The sequence below is a fragment of the Ascidia mentula genome, chromosome 3 (genome assembly GCF_947561715.1).
Source record: "Ascidia mentula chromosome 3, kaAscMent1.1, whole genome shotgun sequence".
NCBI classification, from domain to species: domain Eukaryota; kingdom Metazoa; phylum Chordata; class Ascidiacea; order Phlebobranchia; family Ascidiidae; genus Ascidia; species Ascidia mentula.
The window spans coordinates 4,484,109-4,505,813 of NC_138568.1; the positions used below are offsets into that span (position 1 = coordinate 4,484,109).

General features: G+C 41.0%; 4 protein-coding genes across 4 annotated transcripts; 1 reads left to right on the forward strand and 3 right to left on the reverse strand.

The window, feature by feature from the left end:
- Positions 1-691: 691 nt before the first annotated feature.
- LOC145894172 (uncharacterized) lies at positions 692-4,207 on the reverse strand. Its single transcript, XM_082982657.1, has 3 exons — positions 2,600-4,207; positions 2,348-2,480; positions 692-2,259 (listed from the first exon to the last, which is right to left on the reverse strand). Exons 1-3 carry the CDS (start codon positions 3,874-3,876, stop codon positions 2,056-2,058), a joined length of 1,614 nt encoding a protein of 537 aa, XP_082838783.1. The 5' UTR covers positions 3,877-4,207; the 3' UTR covers positions 692-2,055.
- A 4,899-nt stretch (positions 4,208-9,106) lies between these two features.
- Positions 9,107-13,133, forward strand: LOC145894033 (uncharacterized). Its single transcript, XM_082982468.1, has 17 exons — positions 9,107-9,300; positions 9,376-9,472; positions 9,795-9,840; positions 10,019-10,389; positions 10,746-10,862; positions 11,057-11,183; positions 11,293-11,324; positions 11,424-11,518; positions 11,649-11,712; positions 11,770-11,853; positions 11,937-12,008; positions 12,190-12,253; positions 12,312-12,446; positions 12,537-12,631; positions 12,688-12,726; positions 12,850-12,935; positions 12,994-13,133. Exons 1-17 carry the CDS (start codon positions 9,255-9,257, stop codon positions 13,056-13,058), a joined length of 1,635 nt encoding a protein of 544 aa, XP_082838594.1. The 5' UTR covers positions 9,107-9,254; the 3' UTR covers positions 13,059-13,133.
- Positions 12,754-14,163, reverse strand: LOC145894034 (transcription factor MafK-like). The gene is made up of 4 exons (XM_082982470.1): positions 13,868-14,163; positions 13,675-13,800; positions 13,495-13,614; positions 12,754-13,418 (listed from the first exon to the last, which is right to left on the reverse strand). Exons 1-4 carry the CDS (start codon positions 13,970-13,972, stop codon positions 13,308-13,310), a joined length of 462 nt encoding a protein of 153 aa, XP_082838596.1. The 5' UTR covers positions 13,973-14,163; the 3' UTR covers positions 12,754-13,307.
- An 848-nt stretch (positions 14,164-15,011) lies between these two features.
- LOC145894101 (bile acid-CoA:amino acid N-acyltransferase-like) lies at positions 15,012-20,262 on the reverse strand. Its single transcript, XM_082982560.1, has 5 exons — positions 19,988-20,262; positions 19,268-19,366; positions 19,073-19,176; positions 17,457-17,700; positions 15,012-15,973 (listed from the first exon to the last, which is right to left on the reverse strand). Exons 1-5 carry the CDS (start codon positions 20,064-20,066, stop codon positions 15,192-15,194), a joined length of 1,308 nt encoding a protein of 435 aa, XP_082838686.1. The 5' UTR covers positions 20,067-20,262; the 3' UTR covers positions 15,012-15,191.
- Positions 20,263-21,705: the final 1,443 nt, after the last annotated feature.

Below are 21,705 nucleotides of genomic sequence, written 5' to 3' on the forward strand. Positions count from 1 at the left end.
TTTGTGCGCTCCACGAAATTCCCGCTCACCTCTGTGGGGCTGGAGTTGATTGTGAATCACCTGGGAGATTGTTGTGATGTTTGCAGGCCGAGCGACAGCACACGCTAGGTTGTGACGTAGTTGTCACCTTCTGACGCGGGAGCAAATATTGTGTATGATTTCGCCTGTATGATTCCGAAGGGGTTGGTATGCGTTGCGGGGGATGTTTATAATACAGCGGATACATGGGCAATATTGCTGGAGAGTGGAACAAACGGAAAACACAGCGTTTTCTGTCGGTAATATCGGCAATCGGTTTAAATTGTTGCAGCAAAATCTGCAATAAAGATGGTTTTGTTTTTGTCGCAAGTATGGGCAACAAGCGTGATAACTACAATATAATGATTTCGTTGCTTTCTAGTGCAGTGAATCTTAACCTTGACCTTTTTTGGCACCTCTTTGAAATCTCCAACCATTTTTCGCACTCTCTTTTGATATAAATGCCATGAAGTATTTTATTTTACCAATCCTAATGATTTAACACACCCCATCAGCAACAACCATGGTTAAGAATCCCTGTTGTAAGTATAAGTTTTAGAATCAAGCTAGCAACGCTCAAATGTTTCATGTCATGTTTTCCTTCCTCACTTTCTCAAGTACATCCACGCACTTTTCAGCTCCTAACGGAATTCAATGTAACACACGCTTCACGTACATAGATATATCTTTATTGTAAAGAGTTTGGGAATCAAAACAAAAAAATGTTTTACATGAAAAGACCAGAATATGAGCAATCGCTGCACACAGAAAAGTCCTCAACGTAACGAAAATAAACGAGGCGTCATAGACGTTGCGCCAGAAAGAGACTTTAGTCCCACGTGCTCGCACCTCGCACCTCGCACCTCGAATATTGTATCATTTATTGGGTTATTACATCACAGTTTGGACAGACCGCATGTACCGACACACTCGCTCTCTTGCAGTAACTTATTTGGGAGGGAAACCAAGCATCTAAGCGGCTCCTGAACTTGGAGTCTCGACGCAATTGGCAAGATGAGAAAAAAATGCGCACGACAGCACTGGGAAGAGCAAAGACTGGAACGTGAATCAAACAACCTTTGGACACAAAGACGGGCGTTTTACATATCGACACGATAGACAGAATGGCACTTCATGAGGAATGGAACATTTGGTGGTTAGAACGGAGTTAACACCTACAAGGGTTTACATAGGAACAGTAGCGACTTGACTACTCTCAGGTTTTGTTATTGCGTTATTGGTCGCGGTGAGAGCTTGAAGCATTTCACAACGAGAAGAACTTGGGGTAAGATTAGAGCGCGAGCTCAAATGCACAAAAACGTATGGGCGCTCAAAATTGCGCGCGTTTGCACGTTTTCTCAACTAATATACTTTGTATTAACAGAACGAAGTGATGCAACAGTAGCAGTAACTGCGCGGCCGTTAAATTTACGGGCCAAGACATTAAACAAAAGGCATACGTATTAGGGCTTGTTTCAGTATGATTTTTTCGATACGCTGCAACACGTGTCGTCGCGACATTACGTTCATCCGGACCACGACGCCGGTGCTCCTATAGCGAGGGGACCTAACAATGGAAACAGATACCAGGCAAACAATAGCATTGCTGGCGAAAGGATGTCTGTGCGTTGTTTGCGCACCCGCAGCTCGCGCTGCAAAGACGGCACCTCACCGTTTTTATAGCAGGCAGATGGAAAATCGCACATACGCTCATCAACTCGTGTGGCAAGCGTTTGCCCAAATATTCAATTTCCAGTTGGTGCCGAAAAAGTGCGATTCGCCGCACGAAGTACAGGGTGTGACCAACAGTACGGGCTTATATTATTATCAACACACACAGGAAAGTTTTTGTTTTTTGAACAGGCGCGGGTGGCATGTTGCGCATAGAGTTCATACAAAGTGTTACACCTTACTCATAAAAAAGTCGGCAAAGCCAACGGCGATTTCTCCTTCACCGCCACGTCGCGGTACACATGCGTGTTACACACCAGCCATGTATCTTATGTAACCATCCATCAGACTGTGCAAACAGCCGCGTTATAACGCTGCCGCCTGTTGGAAGGCCTCGCCGTCGTTCTTCTTCCTTGCTGCTTCATTTGCCTGCTGCTGTTGCTGCTGATGTTGTTGCTGTTTGAGGAGTTGTTGTTGGTCAAGGATGAATTTTCGTAGGTGCTCGAATTTGGTTTTGTATTCGTCTCTCTCCTGTGCAATCGAACTCACTTGGTCTTGGAGCTGGCCGAGCTGTAAAACACAAAACCAAACCGTTAAACATATCTCGCAAAAGAGCAGACTTAATGTTTTTTGGGTCATCAAGAATTGCGCCACCAACCTGCATTTGCAAAACACTTTTCTCTTTTTCGAGCATGTGCCTTTGCATGACGCGCTTTGTTCTACAGCTCTGGGCGTAACCCCGGTTCTTGAGAGTTCGGCGTCGCTGTTTTAGTGCGTGTACGTCGTCTTTGCTGCACAAAAAAGTACATACGTCAGTTTTTGACACAAAGGTGCATAAAATTGAATTTATCTCCATGTCATGCAGGACAAGTTGGGAGCCCGTGTTTAACGTCACTTAATTGCTATTTACCTTAGGCCTCGTAAACATCGGTTTAGGTCCCTCACGGTCATTTGAGTGAGCTGCTCGTCTGGTAGAGCTGCGATAGCTTCGCCCGGCAAGCCATTTATAGATCGGTTTTCAGGTACCGAGCCGGCCGATTTGCTTCGCTGCTTGGCGCTATCAACTACCGCAACGGTGCCTAGAATGCTCTGCATTTTGTTGCCAGCCAGTTGCGTTTGCGCGGTCTCGCTGGTTAGGTCCAACGTAGCGGATGTAAAGTCCAAGTTGTTGACACACACGGAACCTACATCAGCAAGGCCGTTTAAGAACATACCGGGGGTGCAAAGAGCTGCGCCCTGACACGGGTTCGCGGTGTTGTACAACGCAGCCGCGCTGTAAAGTGGTGCGCTTTCCAACACACTGAGGGGATTGCTTGTGGCGAGGGAGGAGAAATTGGTTTGCACGCTTGATTTCTCCGTTCCATTATAACTCATTGGGTTACCAACGTTCGTGATCATCTGACCTGGGTTTACAGTACAGTAAGTGGGTTGCAGTTGGGTGGCGGAAAGGGCCGACTGTGTATTTTGGTAAACCATGTTAGCAGCAGCGTCGGTAATTGGTCCCGGGTCTGAAATCTGCTGAATATTAGCAAGCCACGTCTCAAAAACTTCGTCTTCTCCCGACGAAATGTCGTCAGTGACGTTGAGGCCTGCAAAGTTGGGAATCCCTGGAGCAAGCGACGATTGCACTTGCTGCTGTTGCACAGCTTGTCCTTGGGAGAGGTGGACTTTTAAATCTTGAGGCGAAGGCTGGTGTTGTTGCTCCTGGTGGTCGTCTTGCATTTGCTGTTGCGTGTACCACTTAAGCTCCTCGGCAGTTGGCTTTCGGTCCTGTGGGCTGGGTACTAGGTTAAGCGGAGAATCAACAACCTCAGGCGTCGCTTGAACATAGCTGTTCACGTCGAGGGCCTGTGACGAGGTGGTGCAAAAGCTTGCCACTACAGACCCGTTGTAGTTTGTGTAAGCTGGACCGTAACACTTGGACTCATCGAGGGCCCCCACCAGTGTGTTTTCCAGTGATGACATGGCAAAAGGTTCAACAGCGTTTTTGCAATCTTCCTGCATGGTCGTAAGATCACAGGCGTTGTTGCTGTTGTTGCTGTTACTGTTGAAGGGACTAGATGATAAAAACGGGTCGCACGGACTCGACTGGTGGCTGAAAAGTGACGTTTGCTCTTGCATTTCTGAAGAGGGTATGTCTCCGCTTGACAAAATTTCGGACGCGCAGATCATATTAGAGACAACCATTCGATCCACTGCTTGGAAGCCTGTCTTGTGCAGTAAAGGTTTTCAACTTGTTTGTATACAGGGCGTAGGGCGAACCAGGTAGATATCCTAAAAGCATTAATTTTCGGTGTATTTTATTCGTGCTCTGCAAAAATAACATTCACAAATTAAGCTGATTGCAGTCTTGAAATTGCTCTGGATTCTCCGTTGCCTCTACAACACGCTGTGAGCAAAACTCCCAATTGCCGCAGTATAAGTTTGCGCAGGATTGCGCAACATAGCTGCACCTTATGTAACTCGCGCTTGCTCCTGACGTACCCGTTCTATATTACCGTGCTAACATGACAAGAACTACCAATTTCAACAAATTCTAGAGTCCGGCTTTAATGCATCTGGATGAAACTTACTGCATTCATTCGCTTAAGGCAGGTCTAGGTCTCGGGCGCGGTTATCAATACAAGCTCCGCCGGCTTGAGCAAACAGCTGACTGTGTGGCACTCAATGCGGCGAAGCCTCGATTTTATTCGCCGCGCAAACAGAGAAAGCCGGCTCTCTCGGCCAATGGGAACGGGAAGGGCCTGAATCGCGACGAAAAGAAAGGCGCTTTGATAAACAAGTCAGAATCAGCTGACCGTTCCTGGAGCTGATCGACGCCTCGGCCTTTCTCCTTCCGCAAGCAGCCCGCGTTAAGCCTCAACTGTTTCTTGTCTCCCCCGCGGCTGTCCGAGTCTTTCTCCCCCTTTTCCTTTTCTCTTTCACTCCTTTTTCTCTTTTCCGCTTTGTTTTCTCTGGCGCAACACAATGTTTGTCATCTCTCTCTTTCTCTACCTGTCTTTTGTGTGTAGGCCGCTCGCACCCTGGGCTCACTCTTTGCCCAAACCCGTAATACACTCCCGATTCCATTGCTCAAAATAATGATCGAACTACAACTTTTCACCTATGCTATTGGCAGAACCAAATGGCGAAGAAACAACTTTAACCCCGGTTTGTTCAAACAAGCAAAAGCCCACGCGGTGCATGATTATATGAAGTACGCCGCGCCTTTGTTTAGTATTACTGCGGTTGAAAGAGTGGGAATATACTTCACCAAGAAACCTGCGACAGAGATTGCTTGCTCTACCCGCGTTTGCGGTTATTGCGACATTTCGGACCAACTATGGGTCCATTGTAGCTCCAACGGGCTGTTCATTAACGCCTGTACTTGTTCAAGCAGACCGTGTTTACCGTAAAGAAAACCTGTCCTTACAGTTGAACGTCGCCGATCGCGTCAAACACGACTGGTTTGCAAAAGGTGGGACTGACAGATAAATGCCACGGAATTGGCTCATTGCAATCTTCGTGGTCTATTGGAGATATCTACATTGGAAAATACGTGCTTCGAAAAGTTGAATCAGTCCGTTGCTTCGCAATTGATTAATTCCGTCAGTTGGGAAATTGCAAGCCCGACAAAAAGTGTCTATATTGCAACATTTGCCCCCGCGCCCCTTAACGCCCTTTCGTTTTTTGATTTATTATTCAATCTGAATTCGATGTCAGCATGTTTGGCGATCTTCCAAGAAGCCAACGATCGTTAATTATTGTAGACTCGCCCAACTGGAACAAGTCGACTCGTCGAGCAATCCGTGTAGCTGTGGGCACCGCAGTAGCCGAAACCTCTGCCGACCAGACCCACTTTTTGTCCCGTTCGCCCTTGTGATCGCAGTTTTGTTGATTTCACCGGACGGGAAATCAACTTGTGACCGGTACCTATGTGGTTTCAATCGGCACTTGCGACACAAGGAAGTGTGGAAAGGCGTTTCGTCCGATTTCAATGGAAGGTTGCGTCACAGCGCACACGCTCGACCGCACGAACCAACTCTTGGGTAATTTTTGACTCGTTTTCCGGCAAATGACGCTTGAAATTACAAAACTTAACGAACAACGATTTGGGTCCTGCTGCTTGCACATATTTGACACGCATTTTTTGTGGAAGTTAATAATCAACAGACGTAAATTTGTCTAAATTTCTGCGAAATCCAATTGTAAAAAGGACTGTGATATTTGCACGGAAGTTACAAAACCAAGCGATCATTATTTGCACGTTCCCCAAAAAAGCACGTATTCGTATCATCATAGCACTTTATTAAACATGCGTTAAAAGGGCTTTGGGGTTGATTATACAAACGGAAAGATTAGCGCTCAGCGTCCTGCTGCTTAGAGCCTAAAGAGAACTGACGGTCTCGCTGTAAACAACTGCATGAAATGAACTCATGAATCAAACTATTGCTCATGCGCCAGGAGCTATTCCCGCTGGCAAAGCGTCAGCAGAAGGCTTTTCTCCCATTGGTAGCAAGAGACTCGAAGGGACGACGTTTCTTTGTCGCGCTGGATTTAATGCATTTCACACTCTCCCTGCTTTATTGTCGTGTTGATGTTTTGTTTCTATGAAGCGGGTTGAGTTAAATATAAACACGTCTTGTATTTTTATTCCATCCGCCTTTTCTCAACACCCATGACTGCGATATTGCATCAGGGCAGATGAAGAGGAACAGTTTTGGTGGCAATGTCCAATAAAGGCCGCTGCACTGTTGTACAAACTAACCATTTCTTTTTCCGCTTTGCGCCGTAACAATCTCTAAAGTCATTCAGGCATTATTTATTTGACGCTGAACGCCCAAAACCAAAACACAGCACCAAAAAATGAGTTGTTTTATGATGATGTCAATAACTTGACTAAACGAAAACGTTGAAAAATACGATATATAATAGAAACGGCGTGTTCGAAAATACTATATGAACAGGCGAAAGATTGGGTATTTTGAAAAATGTACGGGTCTGATGATTTTAGAACAGCAGCGACATCTAACGGAAAAAGTTTACTTCTCTGTGTGCATATGCCGCCGTCATATACACCCTGACGAAAGACAATCGGTCAATCGCTCGACCCGTATACCAAGATGAAAGCCTGATCGGGACTTGTGGCCAGGACATTTTGGGTTCAAATTCCGGTGTGATATAAAAAACATTGCTTGCAAAGTTAAATCTCGTAACAGGTCGAATTCAAAGTCATTTAACTAACGTCATATGCGGCTTGTCGCAACCCATCACTTTCCAGTGCGACTGGCTGCGATCCTACGGCAGACGGTGATTCTCCTCGAGGAAATCGCCTTCACTTGGGCGCCTGAATCGATAATCTTTATGGTTTTATCGGTGCCCATACCATTTTATTCTGTTGTATATTGTTCATCTGCGTAGTTTTGCTTTTTGCGCAAAATACTTTTGATTTTGATCTTGTTTCTGTTTCTGTTTCCACTTGTGGCAGTTGAAAACACTAATGATGCCTTTTCAGGCGAATATGTTTTTCTCAACAAAACTCAGCTGTTTTTATAATCGTTGTTTCGAACACTGCATAGTAAAATTGCATCGAAACCAATGATGTTTAGTTTTGATTGAGATATCTGTTTTTCGCAAATTGTTTTTTGTTTTTATGCGTGTAACACAATTATCATCAAAAGGTCAAGTAGCCACTCCGACTTCTGGCAGATATTCTCAATAGCACTAATTGAAATAAACATTTTGTTTAAACCAAACATAGAACCTTTTTTTTATTTTTATTTTATTTTTTTTACTCGACGGGATTTGAACCCAGGACATCCTGGCCACGAATCTCGATCAGGTTTTCTCCACAGCCTAAAAACAGGTCGGGCGCTTGATCCGAAGTCAAATTAATCCATGCCGCCACCATCCGGATAAGTCTTCCGAGATTTAAAACTGAATTGTCTTATTTGTGCATTTCTTGTATCTTTAAATGGCGGATTGGTGGGAAGTGTCCTTATTTGTAAAAATTTTGCTTCTTGTTACATCATCCACATTTTCATCGAATTTTCAGTGATCACGACAAACGAAAATGTGCAAGTGAAAATTTTATCCCGGGCAACACATCCATGATATAGCATTAAGAAAATATTATTTTCCCCAGGCGCCTATAGGAGACCTAGAAGTATATTTTAATCATATTCTCTTCAGATAATTAAATAAACGTTGTAGGGTTTTACAGTGTTAAGCCAGCTAGCATGTGAATGTATGGGTTTATCACCCTTTGTTCTAGGAAAAAAGGCACCACTGATACTCAGGAAATAATTTTACTTTTATTAGAAAAGAAAGTTTTTAGTTTAATGATTTCATTGTTTAAAAAACGTCACAGAAACCAGTAGTTGTATTGCGTAATGTCTTGTGTGCAGCATTGTACAAGTAGGCTATTGCATAATCCATTTCTTTTGCAGCATTACACAAGCATTTGCAAGCCCCGTTACCGTATGCATTGGATATTTCGCAACTTCCGACCCACGTGTAAACATAGCCTCATAATGTGAACCAAATGATCCATCCATCGAATGTTCTAGAGTAAAGTGATTCATTCAACATCCTGTTCATCATATAAAATATTCTCACATACATCTTTATTCTTGTATTAAACTAACCATTCAAATGCTTTTCAGAGATCACACGAGCGATCGACTTCCGTTAGTGTTCCTCCAGAATGTGTTCAACAGTGATTCGGAGAACCATTCACCTTTCGCACATGTAAATCATTTATATCCGGTTTATATGTAATCTAGATGTGTCCTTGCTGATCTTATCCTGTACCATACTTCTTGCATTATATTGTTTTAAGCGATTCATTATACCACGCCCACATTATTTAGGCCTTATACAACCAGCTCTCAGTAGGGAGAGCTTAAAAGGCTACTATTCTAAACAGTTAACAGATTTCATTACAATCATTATTCGAAGAATTTTCTAAGGTCTGATCACTTCGCAAGATAAGGTAGAAGAAATTATTACAACCCAAGAGACTTATCCGGGCTAGCGCTATCGAGACACTGCTAAATATCTCTGAGACAATTAGAGTTATTTACAGTTGCGTATTGCCTTCGAGGCAGGTTGTATGAAAGAACAACTTTTTCACGGGTTTACGGCGAGGCGCATATTCTAATAAAGCAGCCACGACCTAGAAATGCTGTCAGTGCAAGTGTGGTGTGACACAAGTCCACACAAATGTACTACAGATTTCAAAACCCCACTTCATTGAGGAATAGTATAAAATTAACTTTATTGTTACACATTACAAAGTGCTGTACAAAAATATCGCAATATTTTGATCACGTTGCGGTTTGAAAAATGTGTTAATTTATTATTTTGTTTTCTATGGCAAATGGGTATTTTTTTGGTCTAGTGACGTAATAATGAATAATACTTGTTGTGTAGGTGGTACACTGATCGTGATGTTTACGTCATAACATGAGCAAAGTGCAACATAAACAAAAAAGTGGATTGGTTTTGTTTTTCAAATTCTGACTGAACTCATAAGTACCTATAGATATTAGTAATGTAGTTGTGTTAAAGTTTACATTTGGATTATGGACGAATCTAGCAGGTTAAAAGCGGAAATTGCATACTGGTCAAGTAAGTTGTATTTAATAAACTAATAAAGCAACTGTTGAAATGGTGGGTACACAACAGCTTGACATTATTTTCCAGATTTAATAACAACACACAAACAGACCCAGCTCGCCAAAGCCCAAAAGTATAGTCGCCAGTCGAAAACATTTAAATGGACAGGAGGCAACAGCAACAGGTAACGTTGGTTTACTCATATACAGACAAAACAATTGGTGTGTTCATTCCCTTCCTTAAACATCGAACTATGACACTTGACTGTCTTTTTAAGTAGTAAAACCCGAAGGCCCCAGATTGTAATTTACAACTTAGAGAACTTTATACCCACAGTAAATTGCCAGGAATGGCAAACTTTTTTTTGTGTGGTAGTAATTAGCATTTTGCTGATTTTTTTGCATGGATTATTGGTAAGTTTTCGTAAAACACAGCATTTTTTCCAATTGGGCTGTTAGGTATATTCAACACATTCCAAAAGTACTAACTGTTGTTATTGCCCTTAGGAAATTTAATGCATCGAATGAAGCATCACTGACATCCACACGAAAGGTAATATATGAGATGTGTAGGACCAAAGTAGTTGGCGATTTGTCTAAAAGGTGCACATGTTGTCTCCTTTATAACCTTAATGATACTGTATTGTCTTAGAGCTGCTTGTTTCTAATTTATTTATCCCTTTATTTGAGCAGAACAGAAAAAAAAAACATAATAACATTTTTTTATAAAGATCCATCCAAGCCCGAAAGCCTCACTGTCATACAATCAAAGGACTCCCAATAAACACACAGCCAACGGACACAATGCTTCTAAGTACAAGTGGAAACCAAAGCCTGAATGCGCTTCTTCCTCTGCCAACAATTCTATGCATGATGTGGAGGTACAAAGTTGTACCAGAAAACACAAATCGGAGAATCTATCTACCTCCCATACTCCAGTAAAAAAGAAAACTTTCCACAAAGATTTCTCTTCCCACTCTGCTTCCAAAAATGAGTCCGACCGCTATACATGGTCTAGCAACAAAACCTTGCAAGCAAATGGACATTCAAAGGAAGTAACTCGCACTTGCAGCGCTATAAGAAGTAAACATGTTTGGAGAAGGTATGTCTTAACAATATTCATTTTATAATGCTATATGCCTGTGGTTTTTTCAAGTGAAAAAATTCAGTAGCCACCCGCCACCACTGTTATGTGACATATGATATGAGGTTGAATTTATATGAAGTTATATTTTATATTTCGAGTGCAAAATAATGTTCGAGAAACTGTTGTTATTGCATCAAACTCCTCCATCACATTGGTGTTGTCCTTTCAAGAATGTAAAATAAATTTGTCATAATTTCTTGCCGATTGCAAGAGCGTTTTCAAATCACCAGGTTCTCCAGGGATAAAAATTTTGAGAAACACTGGTATAGGCTTTGTGTACTACATATTGTGATTGCTCTTTGTATTTTCAGGAGAAGGAGTAGTGAGTCAAAGGCAAAACAATGGCAAACTTCTACGGCCAATACAACAGTTATGGTTAAAGAAATTATGGGGAAATACAGGTTGAGAAGAGTGCGTTCTAAACCAAAGTAAGGATTATTCACAGGATGAAATAAAATAATCAAATACACTGCAATTTTTTTAAAAACTTACTGGGAGTATATCCATTTTAATGTATATACCAGAACTCTTTTGGCATGTGTATAAAATTACTGGATTTCTGTTTTTTTAGACATATACTTGGTTCTGCAGGTCACTAAATTTTGTTGTTGTTTGTCTGCAGATTATTGAAAAGTGCAAATGTCAGTAAAAACCCTTACAAAGTAATCAGAAATTCATCCTCTGCACTATCACCTCATCATGCTAAATCTTCTCCAGTCAGGAGTCACTATCGTCCAAATCATTATCGGGTAAATTTCAACTGTTGTATTGCTACTTTTCTACAATACTGATTACAATTTCTACTCATTACATACAATTAATAAGCTATTTTTTTTTAACACATTTATTTTTCCGCAGGATGCTTACAGTTCTAGTCTGCGTTACAAAAGGTATGTATTGGTCGTATTTAACAATCATTTTTGTTTTTAACAAATATAACACACGCAAAATGCTGAGCTTGGTATTGTAAAAGACAACATCTTGTGCAGATCAAGATACAAACTTGAACTCAGTCACAAAGTGCAAACTCAAACACGCAATCCACGATCAGGCAACATTGTCCTCAAAAGAAAACAAACCACACGTAAGTAATTGAGCAAAAAAACTGTTGAACTAAAAAGCTGTTCATTGTCAAAATTTTTTTATTATTGTCTGTTGATAAAAACAATGTATGTTTGTGCAGATATTTTTTAAAATATCGTAATATTTATCAGGTAAAGAAAACAGCTTCCACATAAAACAACAATATTTCTACTCAACCAAACAGAAACTGGCCAGGTAGGAATTGTTTATTTATAATTTCTTCACGAACTAATATGGAATCTGTTGTTTCAGTCAAGTTTTGCAAAAGAGCCTTCATGCAGTTCGACACAAAAATCGCCACAAACTACGCAAAGTCTTTTGCTTGTTCTACAACAGGTATGATGTGTTTCCTCATATAGTTCTTTTAATATGATGTTTTATAGTGGTTATAGGTGTGTTTTAAAATATGTCTCTTCTAGGTTTGGAAAGTGTAACAGGGGTGACAAGTGTCAATATGTTCATGATCCAGCTAGAGTTGCTGTTTGTACAAGGTACGCATTATGGGTATAAAACTGTATATGCCTCAAGTCAGTGGTTCCAAACCTTTTTAGCACACAGCTCTCTTTTAATGCTAGTTTTATGGAAGCACTAGCTGTTTTTGGTCACAGAATGCATGGCAATAAGTTTATATATATTGATAATTTGGTTGACACAGTCATTTTTGTCTTCAAGGTTTCTTCGTGGGACTTGCAGAGACACATCCTGCCTGTTTTCACACAAAATTTCAAAGAAAAAGGTTGGTAAATCACGATTTAGCTTACACCTCAAAGCACTGAACGTAATACTTCAACCAGGTGCCAGTTTGTACTTTCTTCATGCAAGGAAAATGCAGTGCCAAGGAATGTCCGTATCTGCATGTATTTGTTGGTCACAGTGCAGATGTTTGCACTGCTTTCGCCACCACCGGATACTGCCAAAAAGCTGAGAATGTCAGTTAGGCATTTATATTTTTAAGTCTTTGGTGAACATATAGACTTGCACACACATAATTTCCTTTCTCACCCTATGTATTTTTGAAGTGTAAGCAAAAACACATCCGTGTTTGTCCGGAGTTTTACAACAAAGGATCGTGTGCCAAAGGAGCCAAATGTAGCCTTCCGCACAAATCCAAGAGGTTGTTTGTATGTATGTTATTTGTAATTTCTATTTAGTAAACATTGTAGTTCTTAGGGCCAACAAACTAAGAAAAAGAAAATCAACTTTTTCAAGGTAGGTTTTTTCCGTTGATAATACACATAAAACTAAATGGTTTATTTCATGTGCACATGCTGGTCAAATAATTAACAGGTCTATATTCATCGGTACAAGTGTAAAAAAAAGTTTTGTTATTAGCAAAAGCACATTGAACACTCATCACAAGTCAATGGATGGCTACATAAGTCTTCCAAAAACACAAGCTCTTGTCAAATGCAAACCAGGTACTATTTAAGTTTGAATTATGTACCACCCTAATTTATAAAAATACGAAATCACTAGTGGTCCAGGACGGACAACAAATTCGAATACAACCACGCCTTGGGAAGAAAAAGTGCCAGGCGTAGGAATGCAGTGGTATAGTATGTATACCTCAAATGTTATTGTGCCATTTTTTACCATAAGAAGTGTATCAGTGTTGCAAGTGCTTTTAGGTTTGCTTTTTATGGAGACTTTTACAAATAAACAAAACTTATTGCATGTGCGATGCGAAAATACAGTTACAAGAAGTGGCAAGTACGCAAGCACTGCAGGGAAGTGTACAGAAAAAAGTATTTACAAATTTTTGGTACAATGATGGTGGAGTATTGCTTGTGTCACCCTGACATTGGGCTTTCAACTAAAGTTTCTCTATCCTGTTTCGAGGTTCCGTTTTTAGAATAATCCACTGTTGAAGAGGAAACTACCTTTAGAGGTAATGAAACTTCCTAAAAACAGTTGGTGATATAGTAAACAGAGGCACATTATGCACAGAAATAACAGTCTTTTTAAACAGTTTCTTACTCCAGTTCCAGTTGATCCTTTTCCAATGCTTTTCGCAAACTGTTCCAAGTCATTAAATTTCTTTTGGAAGGCCTCCAGTTCAAGCTTCATCCGTTGATTTTCTTGTGTGATTCTATCAACCTTACAAAAAACAAAATTTTAAAGAAAACTCATAAATATCTAAACACACCACCAAACTACCTCATTTTGAAGCTGCACTCTTTCAATATCCAACTCATCTTTTTGTGTTAGACGCTTTATTCTACACGATGCTGCATATCCACGATTTTTAAGAGTTCTTCTACGCTGCTTTAACCTTCTGCTTTCCTAAAAACAAAAGAACAATTTTAACTAAAATTATCTTTCTGATATCAGTTGTAACACATTATTTCACCTCCGGAGAGAGACATCTTAAATGTCGGTTGAGTTCTCGGACACTTAAATTTACAAGTTCATCATCGGTAAATACAACTCCTTTTTGGTCGAGGTCTTTTGGCATGTTTATTCACTTCCTTCACGGCTCGATATTAAAAAACACACAACTCTTAAGCTTTGGGTAACGAAGCACGTGCGTATTAATATGCACACAGACAACAGCCTTTTAATCATGTAATGGACACTGCTTTAATTTTACAGGCATGAGTTAGCGTTTTGCTCGACTATCTTTACTCTAAATATAGAAATGGTTCTTCTTCCCCTACATAACCTTTCTCAGCACAAAAGACAGCTTAGTCATCACTTTATTCGGCTGGGAAATTCGAGAGAATAACAGCAGAAACAATCCGCGGCGGCACAATATTTTTTGTTTTATCGCGAGATTTTACGGAAATACCGTTAATTTGTATTTATTAAGCATGTGTGAACACATATCTGAACCGAAACCATTTGATGACGTCAGAGTTTTGTTCGAAGGTTCGTCCTTTCGCTGTGGCTACATAATTCCATACCATTGGCAGAAAACGAAAATGCACGATTACAAGCACTGTTGCTTGAAGTGGAAGGTGTTCAACTACATATTAATAATTATCCTAGTTGTTTGAATTTCGAAGGTACCATTTGAGAATTGACATTTCCCCCCATTTTAATGGTTCATCATATTGACTATATTTTTATCAAAAACAATCCAAGTGGGTAGGTTGGGCTACCGTAATACCTGGGGTTAGAAAGGTTTGGATTTCAATTGCAAAAATTCATGCGTAATCATTGGACGATATTGCGTAAGCATGTGCATAGGACAATAAGCTGTGTCACCAGAATTTGTTTTGTCGTATTTACAAGGAAAATAACTGTATTATTGACTTGGGCATAACAAAGGCTGAGTTTTTTTTATACGAACTTCTTATTTATAATTTCATGCTTCAAATAATTCCAATAGCTGGTACGAAAACTTCCCCAATCACAAGTTCTCATATATACCGATTGCGTCATAGCTGAAAATTTTTACGTCATTGCATGTTATACTCATCGTTTTATGTTATAATTTTTGTCTGCCTTCATGCTTTCAACTTTAGTTTAACTTATTGGTTTTTGCCTTGGGATTTTCTTTGTTTTTATTGTACAGAAAGGTAAACAGTACTTTTTACAACACAAACGAAGCGAGTTTTACAACATATCAACACCGGAATGAGGTTTTGTTAAAAGTGACGAAATAAAAGGCAACAAAGTTTTCGCAACCGCTCCAACGGCAATTTGCGCAAAGCAACATTTTACGAAACTATTCACTGCATGCGGGTCTTCAAAAACGACAACTGCTTGTGCCAGCAATCTTCCTGCGCCTTGCAGTGGGCCACCTTCTCACCGCCGCACCTGATTAGAAAGTCGAATGTGAGTCCAGGTTGAAAGAGTATGTCGCAGTGCGGTGCAAAGGGGGGCTCCAGCATGTGCCCGGCCCGTTCGTAGTGCACGACGTCGTAGTCCGGATGCCCAAATCGCTCTAATAGGATGTCGGCTTCCACTGCACTGGCGGAGGCTCCCGCGCATCTGTCATCTCCTCCAGCCATGAACAGAAACGACACGTCGCGGCGTTCGTAGAATGGAAATACTCCATCGCATGAATCCAGTAATGTTCCAGGCTCTGGGATGTCGTAAAAGCTTTTGATTTCTATAGGTTCGTTTTCGGGCAACGTGACGTTTTTCTTCAAAGGCATCTGTGGCCAGTACATGTCCTTGTATGAAATACTACCGCACACGGCGTTGATAGTACAGCTGAGCCACACCAAACAGCGAATGTCTTCGAGGCAGCTGGCCATCGCCAGAGCGATTTGTGCCCCTTTGCACATCCCGACCAAGCCAATTCCAAGGTCACCATTTACATACGGATGTTTCTTCAGGAATTGGACGCCTTTCTCGAAATAGGCAAGATCCAATGTACTTGTGAAGTCCTTCGGTAGCCCCTCCAAGCCGTAGTAGGCGAGGGTTAGGGATGCGAAGCCGTGTGAGGCGTGAAGAGCGCTCTTGAACTCCAAGACCCCCGGGTAGCCGCCAAATAGGTTAATGATTCCTGCAAAAAGAAAGACGTTCTCGTTATTGCCCAGGTTATCACAACATGGCAAAGAAACAAAGTCTGTCCATGGCAGTGTATCTTTTTTTCGCAGAAATCGATGAAAATCAATTGTGGTTGTTGCAAACACGCGACTTTCACAAGCCTTGCATCCGTCATCGGTTATGAAAATACCGCAACAAAACCCCATGGCATCGGCATGCATTTGCGGTCGTTTAAGTCACACACCGGATGGGTGAACAAGCCGCCGTTGCCGCACGAACTTGTGTGTCAGTCGTCCGTCATCCATTGTGTAGGAAGAGGTGAAAGTGTTGAGTGGTAAGGGATAATATTTCAAAACTTGAAATTTCGCGGCGTTGTAACAAAATACAAAAGCTGGCACGGAAATGCACGACGTTGGAACCCAAAATAAAACTTGGGCCCTTTTTCTCACGGCTCCATTGGTGCGTTTTGTTTAGATTTAACGCGGAGGTGAATTTAAATACGGAATAGTTAATTGTTTATACGTCCGTGTTTATTTAACTGGACTTCATTTATTTGCATCCAAAGGCGAAAAAAGTTACGTCAATACATTTTTTTAACGTTTGCAATATTTGGTGTAACCATAAACGCAATCGATATACTTCAGACCCACATACACGCAATAAAATTCAGTATTTCACTTGCAATAGTGTGGGCTGCAATCATGGCTCATGTAGTGTGTGAAAAAACAGTTTTTAACGGCATTTTCATGCCTTGTTGTTTGTGACTCGGTGTGAACAGCTGAAATTCGGTTGACTAAGTAAAACAAAAACCATCAAACTTTTGACGTGGAATTTAAACGGCGTGCATTGTTCTCCAAAAAAAACCTTCAAAAAGGGCCGTTTTTGCAAACCAAGCGAGAACTGAGCTTTGCGCATCAACCGCACCGGACCAGCACACCAAAATTACCCACGGCCAGCTACGCATCGCTGGGTGTGTCTACACAATGTTCGCGTGACAATAGCAGGTTTTGACAGATTGAGTTCGATGGCGGAGTTTCCACAGAAAATTTTATTTCTGCAAATTTTTGCAGGCGTAATTTTTATATATTTGACTTGAGAAATCCCCAGGGTAAACCTAAAGTTTAAATTTAAACCTGGATCAATTTGTTAACTGCGCATTTGAATACAGGGGGGATTTTGAAGGTTAAAAGTAGTTTTTAGATTGAGTGCGCACTTCGCAACTTTATACGAACCTAAATACAAACGTGGTAAACATGTGAACGTCATTTTATTTACAGAATTTGCTTTTGAGTATGCTTGAGGATAAAAAGCTATATATTTGCATCTGTTATATGCGCATGCGAATTTTAGGAATAATGGTCACCTTCCGTTTAACTTTCATATATTCAAGAAAAAGTATTTTGCACCAAAACCTTTTGAATTTTCAACACGTATCATTACACATTATCCCACTCAAGCCCCCGAAACCGAAACAGTTATTGCCGAGTTTTTCTACAAACCTGGGAAAGGGCCGTCACCGGGGGGTAGGAACAAGACACCGTGCAACCCCTGCTCGCGCACTTCGATCCTCCGGACGCCGCTAGCCATGAAGCACCGTTGTATCGATGCTTCGGCAACAAACTGGTCTTTGTTTTCCTTCAAAATTGTCCTCAGATCTTCAATGTGGTTCACCTTGCGGTCGATGACATAGAAATCGTACACCTTGGGAGCGAGCGCACTTTTTGATGCAAAACGGAATCCTTCCTGCGAAACAGAAAGTTGTGTTGTGAGATCCAACCACGCAATGTTTACCTAGATCACTATATATGGAAGCCAATATGTTAAAACGCTGCTACCTACATTTTGTCAAGTCGGCAATCACTTGGTCCACCGACCAACTCGCATTAAATTTTCACAGTGCAGCCAATTTTACGTTTTTATAAAAACCTTGGCTATTTAAAACGCACTGACGATGCAACTTCAAAGAATGTATTTTTAAGGGAAGTTGTGTCATTAGTTTCAATCCCCATGCCGCCTTAATCAATAGCGCTTTTTGTGGCACACCAATAAGTGTGTAAGTGCATTTTCAGGTGCAGTTTTCTTTTGCAAACGAATATTTCAGATTTCATGGGGCACAAGAATGACGCCCTTAAACTAAAATACCAAACCACTGATAGCAGAACATGTGACAAATGTGATGCAATTCGATTATAGGTTTGTTACGAAACAATGGAGACGCGCTCGAACGACGCCCTCCATGCAACACGCAGTTTTGCCTTTGAACACGCTACGGCTTCGAAGTCGCAAGCCCGCTGTTTTGTAAACTGATGTTTGCGGAAACCAAGAGACCGAAAATCAATTAAAAACACGTGTTCTTTATTTTTGCACCTCGCTATATTTTGTCAAAACAATCCCCCCCACTCCCCGATAACAGCAGTTCGCACTAAGTGCAACTTACATTTTACCACATTAAACGCCACCTAAAAGTGAAAAGGGAACATACCCTCTCCCTGATAAACCAAAATTTAATCTTTTTTTCATAAGTAAGCGCTGAAACGGCGCTTTGAATACACAGTGGTGAATGTAAAAATATGTTTTTCGTATTTGGTGAAACCGACTAAAACATGCCCAGACCCCACGCGTAACCACCACATGAGTCCAAGGAGCCCCTAATCAGGAGAAAATTTCCCCTGGGTAAAACAATACACCTGCGCAAACACAACGCGTCAGTGTGGATGATTCTCCGGTAATGCGAGCCGTGCGAAGCGCTTGCAACGTTAAATGTGTGCGCCGTAAATAGTGTTGGAGGTATGCAGTTAGGCTGAAACTACAGCCCGCGAATTTCCCCAATTTTGTCACTTGATGTTGCAACTTTGCATCCGATCATATATTTTGTTGTGTTTCGAAATAAGAAATTGCTTGTATTAGAAAGTGCCCATGATGCGAAATCGATTTTTTAAATGTGCATTATTGATGTTTGTTTGAAGCCCCATGCTTCATGGAAAACAGTTATTTTGCATGACCGGGAAACGAGTGACAACGGTGGCAAGGCTACCAATGTCTGTTTCGCACATATGTCTGTTTTGAACAACGGTCTGAAAAACTGAAATACGTAATTCTGAGCGTAATAACATACCCTTCCTTTTTCAGAAAATCCGTCCATGGACCAAAACAGTCCCATTGGTTCCACACCGGTGTACGAACCGCCAAGGCAGCAATCTTTACTCAAATCAGCTGTTCCTGTAACAAACAATGTGCTTAATATATAGGGGAAAAAATTCGTGGCAAATTTTGTGCCACAAAAACACAGTGCAAACATCTGTCTTATTACCTAGCGGAGAAGACAGGTAGATTGCGAAACTTTCATACACGACGTCTTTCGAGATTTTCACCACGGCATATATTGTCACAACCTTGTTCGCCGGTAAACCTGAAACATTCAAGCACATGTTTATTTAGACAAGAGCACAATGAATACCCAGCAGGCTTTGTGACATTGCAAGGATTTTTTTCATTGGTTAGCTCAGTTCGTCTTGCATAAACATGATCAAATCGAGGATTCAAATTTAAATATTAGTCATAACTGGTTCTAAACGTCATAAAAACTAAAATACGCTCTCCAAGTACTACAGGTAAATAATTATTAGGCCGAGCAGCAGGGAATCATGTAGTTATCGTATACACTGGTTTGTTTGTCGCGGAAACTCCCAACAATGGCACCTGCCGAAAAACATCACGTGCCCCATCGTTTTCGGTTACTCAAAACCATCTGCAACTCAGCTGCAGTGGCAAAAACCAATCGTTTAACAACACTAGTACGCAAAAATAGCTTTACCCGGGCAATTTTTTCGTTTTGTATTAATAAAGGGCGCAATACACAGCAATGTGTTTTGTATTGTTTGTTAGTTCTTTGACATCTGTTACATCACATACTTACAAACAATATACAAATGCGCCAAAGCGGTCATTTGATGATGTTACAGGCCATTTCTTAAACGTTCCATATATTCAAAGATCATAGTCAGCATATTTTACGTATCAAAAAACTTACCCTCAACGGTTACATGTATTCTTTCGTCGAACTGACTTGACTTTGGAATAGAAATTCGCGGTAAGCTGATTCTTGTCATGTTTGTAACAGTCGAAAACAGCTGATAAAATCAAAATCTTTATTATCAAAAAGCTGAGAAACATGTCACGTAGTTAATGAATGTTATGCAAACTTGCGCAACATTAGGTCCACTGCAAACTTAGAGTCAATCACCAAACCAATACCAACTAATAAGAACTAAGTTTCATGCAAATTTCACGATAAACACTTACTACAACAAGTTAGGACACACTGTTGCGCTCGCCCACAAGCGTATATATAGACTGCAAGAAAAAAATCTCCCGTGCCTTCGCGATGACGTAAGCAACCCCCGGGTAATCCCGCTTGGGTGATGTCGGTGTGCCGGGAGTTTTACACGGGGAAAAAAGTGTTGGGTAAACACAGAAAGTTCAACCATGGCTCATATTCGGCGGTTTCTGTTTCTATGTTTCTGATAGTTTCTCCAGTTCAACGTCAAGAAGGCGCGAGATCTGCTTGCGAAACTATAGTGTGTTCTACTATGTCAAATTCTATATGTTTTACAATTTAGAGTGAAGCCTCGTTTTGTGTGTTAATTGTGTGCCCTTTCTTATTCGAAGAATGCTTTCTGATTTTACTGAACAGCATCGCCTGGAAAGAAATGTTTCAACAAAATCAGCCATATTTGCAGTCCAAACACTGTAGAACGACGCGAACTGATTTGCATTACCTAATGCACCCGCCCGTGCCACCAAGATTACGCAATCAGTCGCAGGGAATTCGACCTGTCATACTTTGTAACGTTTTTATACTTTGCTTAAACTTAGTCTTTTGAAACCGCTTACTGCTGCACACTTGTATTTACACCCCGTCTTTCTGACGCCTTCGCCAGTTAACTCGCTTGCGTTACTTCTTCTAAGTCTCCTTTGTCGCGTAATCGCAGCAATTATCTCTTTGTTTCTGCCTCGACTGTGATGTCTCCGTATATATTTGCGACTCTTTCCACAAATAAACATATCTTGGCTTTTGGTTTCATAAATCATAACTTGTGGTCTCACAGATTAGTCCAGATCTCGGTTTAGGTCTCAAAACCGAACTCTCAAAGACATCCATTACCATCAACAGTACACAAAACGAAATCATTATTCGCATATTAACATTACAAAATCTTAACCTGTGTAAGTCCTAACTGTCAATAAAAACCAGCATAACTGCTTTTTGTTAAATAGCGGTAAACCTTTTTCTCTCTGTAGCATATATTAAGAACCGAAGATTTTGCTTAAGCTATCTTGATCGTTTAATAAGTGGGTTTGGATCAGGCGGGTGCAGTGGAGCTCATACACTTACTGCTGACTTATGGGAGAACAATAACTTTGCTCGCCTGCAGCCGTTTTCCTTCGCTGCCGCACTGCCGCGACAACTTGTTTAGAAATATAAAAACTGTTCAACCCAGTTTCTGAAGAAGAGTTTTGTTTTTAGTTTACATTGATTGGGCGGTTACCAATCTTACAATGGTCCTGATGGCGCATGCGCAAGGGGTCTGTGGGAGGCAAAAGGACTATTGGCCGAAATGTCTTTCCGAACTGTAACGGTTTATTCCGAATGAACAGTTTATCGATAGGTTTGTGGGAATAAATCCCAAGCCGGCGAATAGCTTGTTGAGCTTCAGAAACGATAGCAGTGTTTTGCTACAGCGATAA